The 8,393-nt window shown below is 40.7% G+C and overlaps 1 protein-coding gene across 1 annotated transcript; it reads left to right on the top strand.

The window, feature by feature from the left end:
- Nucleotides 1-1,833: 1,833 nt before the first annotated feature.
- On the top strand, nt 1,834-7,362 carry LOC142656656 (protein spinster homolog 1-like). Its single transcript, XM_075831580.1, has 12 exons — nt 1,834-2,047; nt 2,536-2,601; nt 3,100-3,236; nt 3,758-3,909; nt 4,084-4,153; nt 4,451-4,593; nt 4,676-4,828; nt 5,403-5,592; nt 6,057-6,122; nt 6,387-6,485; nt 6,854-7,025; nt 7,247-7,362. The coding sequence occupies exons 1-12, from the start codon at nt 1,846-1,848 to the stop codon at nt 7,360-7,362; spliced, it is 1,566 nt and encodes a 521-aa protein (XP_075687695.1). The 5' UTR covers nt 1,834-1,845.
- The last annotated feature ends 1,031 nt before the right edge of the window (nt 7,363-8,393 follow it).

Genomic DNA, 8,393 nt, shown 5'->3' with positions numbered 1-8,393 from the left:
TGGTGGATTCCTAACTAGTTATCCGAATGTTTCGGATTTAAATTGTTTTTATAAAACTGTGAAATTAATAAACGGCTGCTGTGGCCATTTCACATCCAACCTCGGTGTCATGTGTCGTTACTAAATGGGGGTGGGGGATAGTATGGTTTAAGGTTAACACACGACTCTACCTAGGCAGGTCATGTAGAATGACAAATGTGTAACAATATATAGTATTATATGTATAAAGATAGGACACATGGCTCTGCACATACATATATATGGAGGAATGTGCTGTAACTTGTCAGTACATGCTGGGAGTTGTAGTTACATAGCAGCCTGACAGCCACAGGTTAGAAAGCACTGATACAGATAGAGGATGCTAAATAGTGAGACAGGTTATATAAGAGGGGCCATCACATTATTGTACAGTAGTCATATAACTGAGCCACCCATTGTTTATTAACACTTACATCACAGTGCCCTCAACTCCTATGTCACAAAGCGATGATGTCACAAAGGAATAGAATGGACGTGGCCTCAACTCCTATGTCACAAAGCGATGTCACAAAGGAATAGAATGGACGTGGCCTTGATTATCACCGTTCACATGATGAGAGCGCAGAGAGAGTGAGAAAAGAGAGAGAGAGATTGTGAGCGCCGTCTAGTGGAGAGAAAAATACTTGTGAGTACCCAGTTTATTACATTTATTACATTTAACAAGGGTGATAAGACTTTTCCAGCAGATTATTATACACCTTACTCCCGAGCCGCACATCTAATTCTACAGCAGCTGATTGGCACAGATCACTGAGCTCTGCTGCATGGTCGTGGGCATCGTATACATGGAGGAACATATATCAATGGGACTCACCTGTATAATATATAGAATTATCTTCTAAACAATAATTCCACAGTAAAGATCATTTAATTGGACACTAACGAAATCCCACAGGTTCCAGATTATCAGACATTCCGGATTATGAAACGGTCATAGTTAAATGGATTGTTTTATTAAGTTAACCCTTCTCTGAAGACAGTAATCCGGCGATCACCTGATGACTAAAGATCTCACTCCTGGAACATATGGACTGTAGTGGTTTTGATGAGACAACCCCTTTATAATGTTCAGGAAGACAGAGCAGTAAAATACTAAATGTGCAGCTAATGTTCGTCTATGGGGTTATGTACGCTGCCGTGTATTTAGCTTGTGCTGTTTTTTATGTACAATCTGTGTAAAACAAATCTCAGCATCATCCATCAGATGCCATAAGCCAGACAAGTTTTCCCCATAGATCCAAAGGAGACCTAAAAAATTGTGGTGATTTCTGAGTGAGCGCCATATTTTATACTTGAAAGTGCTTGTACTGCTTTTTTCTATCAGACGGAATAAATCAGAATCATCATAGAACCAGTGCGGCGAGCGATACCGAGAACAATTTGTCTGTTTTGCTCATCTGTATAGAACGCTGTATTAGTACATTATTATTATTATTATTATTATTATTATTATTATTATTATTATTATTATTATTATTATTATTATTATTATATATTTGTCTGGGGTCCTGAGATTCCATATTATCTATTAGAATTTCTTGAATAATGAGATGTTAATTATAAGGGGGAATTCACACGCGGCAGATTTAGTGCAAAAATTTGTGCAACTTTTCCATTCATCTGACTGGGACTTGCAGAAATCCATATGCTTGCTGATGAAGATGAATGGAACTTATTGCCAGTCACAGAAATCTATGCAATAAATCTGCCGCATGTGAATATACCCTAATAGTAATATAAAGTGATTAAATATTATGTCCCTTTTCTGTTTTATTTTCAGAGTTTACAGTCTCAAAATCCGTGAACATGACGTCTCGCCATGAGGACGTGGACGTGGAGAAAGGCCTTTTGGCTCCTCCATGTGAAATGGATGAAGACGATGGCGAAAGCCCCAGAGCAGAGGACGTACATGACCGTACAGGAATCTCCTACACACGATCCATCGTTATTGTAGTGATTCTGTTCTATATAAATCTGCTATCCTACATGGATCGGCTCAGTGTCACTGGTAGGTGTTGGGGTACTTCATTTTATTTCTGGGGTTTATCAGTGCTGTAGCTGTGGAGGCACTTATAGCGAACCTCCACTTTCAGTAGAAAACGGTTATAGTGCAGGAGAGTATAAACGTTTTTCTAAATCACGATCGTGAAGTGAGGAGGAACGGGGGTCGGGATGCCCGTTCTATAGATAGGTGGGGGTCCCAGTGGTGGGGCCCCCAGCGATCATACATTTATCACCTATCCTGTGGATAGGTGATAAATGTCAATAGTGGGAAAACCCCTTTAACTCCTATAAACTCAATGGACCTCATCATTACAGTCTATGGGGAGCACTGGCTTTGTGAATTGCAGAACTCAGAACCCCCAGTTCCCCTGATAGGTGAGGGTCCCAGAGAAGACGTTGTCACACATCCATATATCCTGTGGATGTGCCATAAACATATATGATGGAAATACATGCATTGCTTCTAGTGACATCTCTCTTTATATCTGACAGGGGCGCTGCCATATTTAGAAAAATCATTTCATCTGAAAGACAGTGGATCTGGTTTGCTGCAAGCAGGTAAATATTAATATAAAATCTTGTTCTGTAAGTCACCTGGAATCCGCCATTTTGGGACTGGGTACACACGTCGCGGCCAAAAAGTGTTTTATTGCCGTAAATCGCCACAAAACAGCACGATTTTGCAGTGTTTTTGTGACGTGACCGCGACATGAAAACCTAGGATAATGGTGTTCTGCTGTGACTGGGCTGACAAATCCATAATAAGGCCATAATAACACCCATCAGCAGCATTTACCTGCTTGTTGATGGGTTCCAGTGATAACCCAAAATAAGACATTAAGATGTACTATATCGTTTTTACTATGTACACAGAGTTAAAAAAAAGTTTTATCAAACTGCAAAAGTAATTGAAGGGTTAGGCTTTACATTAATGAATGAGAGTGGGAATTAAAAAAAAGGGGGGAATGTGGATAAAATGCAGGATTTAATGGTTTGTCCATATATAAATGTCTGTTGTATCTTCCTTTCACCTCTTCTCTCCCCCTTCCCTTTCAGTCTTCCTCTGCAGCTTCATGTTGGTGGCTCCAGTATTTGGATATTTGGGTGATCACTGGAATAGAAAATATCTGCTCTGTATTGGGATCACCCTCTGGTCAGCCTCTATCCTTGGCAGCTCATTTATTCCTGATAAGGTAACATCCTGAGTTTATTATTAAAGGGGTTTTCCGGGACATTCCCATTGATAACCTATCCTTCTTCCATGCTCAATCTGTGGGGCTCTGATCTCCGGGACCCCCAACAAGCGACCCAATGAAGTGAATGGGACAAGCAGCAGTGCCAGGCACAGACGCCCTTATCTACAAGCCGATGTGCCTGTGTAAACAATGAAAGGGACACATCGCTCACAGGAGTGCCACGGACCCACATCAATCATACATTCCCTGGAGGAGATATATCAAAACTGGTACAAAAGTGGAGTAGATGCCCATGGCAACCAATCAGATTCCACCTCTCATTTTTCTAGAGATCTTAAGGAAAATAAAAGCAACAACCTGATTGGTTTCCATGGGCAAATACTTCATTTTTCCTCTGCACCAGTTTTGATCTATTTCTTCCATTGTCTATCCTAACAATAGGCCATCAATATTAAAGTCCCAATGGTAAAGCTTTACTAAAGATGTTATTAATTATGATTTTTTTTCCTTTTCCCCAGTATTTCTGGCTGTTCCTGCTCATGCGAGGACTGGTTGGGATCGGTGCGGCAAGTTACTCCACCATTGCTCCCTCCATCATCGCCGACCTATTTGTAGCAGACCAGCGAAGCCGCATGTTGTCCATCTTTTGGACTGCTATCCCCGTAGGCTGGTGAGTGTCCTGTGTAAACACATTATTTTACAATTATTAACTGGATACAAAAAGTGTCTAATATATATAATGAGTGTAGAAGTTTATACTGTTTATATCTATGTCTATAGTTATATTTGTGCAGAGATTATGCCCTTTCTTAACTATAAATCTTCTTCATTTTTACCTATTAAGTGGCCTTGGATACATCATGGGGGCCAAAGTGACAAGCGCTCTTGGTGGTGACTGGCACTGGGCACTGCGGGTAAGTGAGAGGATTGCAGGATTCCTGCAGGCAAACTATTATTTCATTTTTTGTCTTATTATTGGAATTGCTCCCATTATCTTCTGGAACCATAAACAATAAGTAGGGACTTGGGAAAGTTCCAGCTCTTTGAGTATCAGTCCAGAGGCTGTAGACCGTCATTTATGGACACTGACATGTGTTGTTTTTTGTTATTAGTCATTTCTAGGTTTTGCCCCTTTATCTGGTTTCAGTCACTTCATATTTGTAATACTTCTATATATATAATATACATTGTCTCCTCCTTCTTCTGGGCAGATCATTCCAGGTCTGGGGATTATAGCCGTCCTGCTTCTTATCTTCTTTATGAAGGAACCATCCAGAGGAGCCGCAGAACAAAAGAGCTATAAACACCCAAACAACAATTCTTGGACGACCGACGTGAAAGCTCTGCTGAAAAAGTGAGTGTTTTCTGTGTAGTGATGGTTGTCGCTGGCTTTACCCCGTGTCTCTTGTGTCACTCACATTTCTCTCTCTCTGTAGCCCGAGCTTTATGCTCTCCATGCTGGGATTCACAACTGTGACATTTGTTTCCGGCTCCCTCTCCCACTGGGCTCTGTCCTTCTACAAGCGGGCCCGGGTCATCCTATACAGAAGTGATCCATGTCAGACTGCAATATGTCAATCTGATGACAGGTAAGGGCTTATTTACTGTGTGTGCCAGGAGGTTGTGAGGGCGGCTATCTCCCATTATGTCCATACTCTTCCTTTCTCTACCTGAGTTTTGGGCACGGCTACGCGGTGAGTGGTCAGGGCTCCTGGCAGCCATCTATTTACAGGGTACGTTCAGACATGGGGTATTAAATGTGGATTTTACTGCGGATTTGCCTCAGATTTCACCCTTTGCATTGCTAAGGGTAAAATCCACTGTAAAAATGTGCGACATTTCCGCAACGTGTATTTACAGTGAATAAATTCTTGTGGATATTTATTTGCCAAACCGCACAAAAAAATCTTCAACAATTCTGTGATATAAAACCTCACCCTCATAGTGTATATAGACTGCTACGTGACTGTCTGCTCTATACTGACAAGATATTTGGGATAGGTCCATAGAGAGCCCTGTCAGCCTGAGAACAGAGTTTATGGATTTAATCTTTAGATACAGGCAGATAGTTGGAGCAGTAGTCATACTCAGGTCCTTTAATCATCATTTATATACAATTGTGGAGAATCCATTTGATGACCTCTATAATCTCTTTTTTTGCAGTCTGATTTTTGGCATGATCACTGTGATCACCGGAATCGTGGGAGTTGGAGCTGGCGTGGAGATAAGCAAGAGGTTCAGGAAAATCAACCCGCGGGCAGACGCATTAGTCTGTGCGTGCGGAATGCTGGGTGGCGCCCCTTTCCTGCTCTTGGCTTTGTTATTGGCAAGTTTCAGCCTTGTGGCCTCCTATGTAAGTGGCTGATGAACAGCTTTCTGTCATTGATGTTTTACTTTTAGTTATATTAAAGAAGGTGAAGAAACAATATCCATACACATACCTGTAGATATACATACACATACCCCTATACATACAATCATACTGTATATAGCTGTGGATACCATACACATACAGATATACAGCTTTACATACACATACTGAATCTTTAGGCAGACATATATAAACATACAGTATACCTTTACATACATACATACAGTATATACCTGTGGATATCATACACATACAGATATACTGCTATACATACACATAGACACACAGGTATTCATACACATATACATTATTATACAGTGTAAGGTCTATACGCAGGTTTAATACCCACCCTGTGCAGCAGAGTTCAGGATAAGAGGTAACTTATTGTACTGCCCCCTCCCCGTATTTCCCATTTAGTCTTTTCTAAATGTTTTGTCTCCCCTCAGATCTTCATCTCCATCGGGGCGTTATTGCTGGCACTGAATTTTGCCATTGTGGACGACATCCTGCTGGTAAGTGATCAGAAACCACGAGGATGTTTCTCTATTATAGCTAAAATGACATTTATTTCGCCTGTTGTCTATTTTCCGGCCTAGTTTATGAAATGCCACTGACTCTGCAATAACTGCCAGACAAGAGACGGAGGACACTACAAGTACAGACTGCGCTGTCTGCAGATATTGTAGTGCAGATATTCCGTCACTTTGTCTGGCTGCCATTGTTGCGATAGGTTCAGTAACTTCTTTCTGCCTACTCAGAATGTCTTCTTGTTTTAGAGTGTGGTGACCCCCAGAAGACGATCCACAGCGGAGGCCCTACAAATAATTGTGTCCCACCTGCTGGGTGATGCATGGAGCCCCTCTCTGATCGGAGTGGTAAGTATTAGTTACATCATCATCCTAAAGGGTATCTAAGCAAAATTCTTTACCGTCGGGGCCAGTCTTAGAATGCATGACACCCTTTGTGAACAACTTACCACGCACATACATTTCACACAAAGGAGACAGCACTAATACAGTACACCCCCACCAAACAGACAGTAAAGATATAGCCACCATATAGTGCACACACAATGCCCATACAGCACCCTCAGTGAGGAGCTGTCACTTACCACCACCTACAGTCTGCTGTCACCGGATTTCTGCATTAATATCCAGCATCCGCTGTCTGAGAAAATCTACACATATTCTGATATTTCCCATAATTCATCTTACATAACAATGTGTTATTTTCTTATCCTCAGCTATCTGACCTCATCCGCAGAGGAAAGCCAGAATCCGACCTGCTGATGTTTAACAGCCTGAAATATGCCCTCATGGTCTGCGTATTCGTGAGCGCTATCGGAGGAGGATTGTTCTTGGCATCTGCCCTCTTTCTTGAGAAAGACCGAAAGAGGGCAGACATGGAGTCTGAAGGTATCTACCCTGTCTGTGTGTATGTCCACCGTCTACTCATGTGTCCTGCAGAATTAAAGTGCAGCTCAACCTTGGATTTACACTGGCTCTATGGTCAGAAAATGTTAATTAATCACAAATCCCTAATCCTATTCTAATGCGTTAACAAATACTTATTTTTTTAGTGCTGAAAATCATGGTTTATGGTAATCGTTAGTGGGGGAAATTGTCTTTTCTGACAGACGGTAGAAAGATAGTGAATTTTATAGTCTTTCACCAAGATTATGATTCGATAGAGTGCTCCACAATTATCAAAGACAAAACCACTGGAGTAGAAGTGGAGTTTCTTAAAACATAACTTTTACTTTTGTTCCTTCTCAGAAATGTGTTGCACCATATTGACACATATATAATATATGTAGGAAGTAAATTTTTTCCTCCTTGTTATAAAACATTCAATAGCACAATTCAATGTATCATCCAAGCTTAGGAGATGTAGAATTGAAAAAGACTATACCGTAAACTTTCAGGGTTGTCAAAATGTAAGCTCCATTTTTTTCTTTTATATCTTATTTATCCCAATCGTCATCTTGCAAATAATTCTAGAGCCTCTCGGGTAATTACCCCCCTACCCGTTCTGTTGTCAAGTGCACTTGGTTGGACTCCTCAAAACAAGAGCACTGGGAAACCTCTTTTCAATGTTAGAGATCAATTTTTTCCTTCCGACGCATTTCTTTATGGCCCGAATTCATCAGGGAAGATTGGCCATTCAGCCCGTGTTAAGTCCACTAGAGCTATGACTGCCGTTCAATAACCCTGCAGTGGCAAGGAAAATTCATGGCCCATGTGTTGCCCTTGTTGGAGTGAACGCCGGTTCACGGTGTCTGACGACGCTATTGATGGTTTTGTAACAAGGAGGAAAAAATGTACTTCCTGCGTATATTATATATGTGTCAATATTGTGCAACTCATTTTTAAGAGGGAATAACAATAAAAGTTATGTTTTAAGAAACTCCAGTTCTACTCCAATGGTTTTTACTTTTCTGACAGATGAAAATATTTTCTATTGATCAGAAATGTATAGACATTCCTTCTTAGTGATAATTGTTATCGCTATGACCGTAGCCTGTAATGGGTATTGCTAGAGAAGCAGTCAGATTTAATGATAAAGATTGGGTATCAGATATGTTCTTGGCAACTGAAGTGCCTTTCTGGAAGGACTTCTAATATACCTCCTTAGCAGTGAATGGGTTAAAGGCTATAGACACCTTTGCAGACATTTTACTTTCATTGCATTGTATGTATTTTATTAAATAAAATACATTTACAATTGGTTTTAATTAAAAAACATTTGGGACAATTTGCCTTCTGCAGCTTATATGTTTTACA

The sequence above is a fragment of the Rhinoderma darwinii genome, chromosome 6 (assembly GCF_050947455.1).
Source record: "Rhinoderma darwinii isolate aRhiDar2 chromosome 6, aRhiDar2.hap1, whole genome shotgun sequence".
Lineage (NCBI taxonomy): Eukaryota > Metazoa > Chordata > Amphibia > Anura > Rhinodermatidae > Rhinoderma > Rhinoderma darwinii.
The sequence above is the reverse complement of the archived record's forward strand: the minus strand, read 5'-3'. Positions and strand labels throughout refer to the sequence as shown.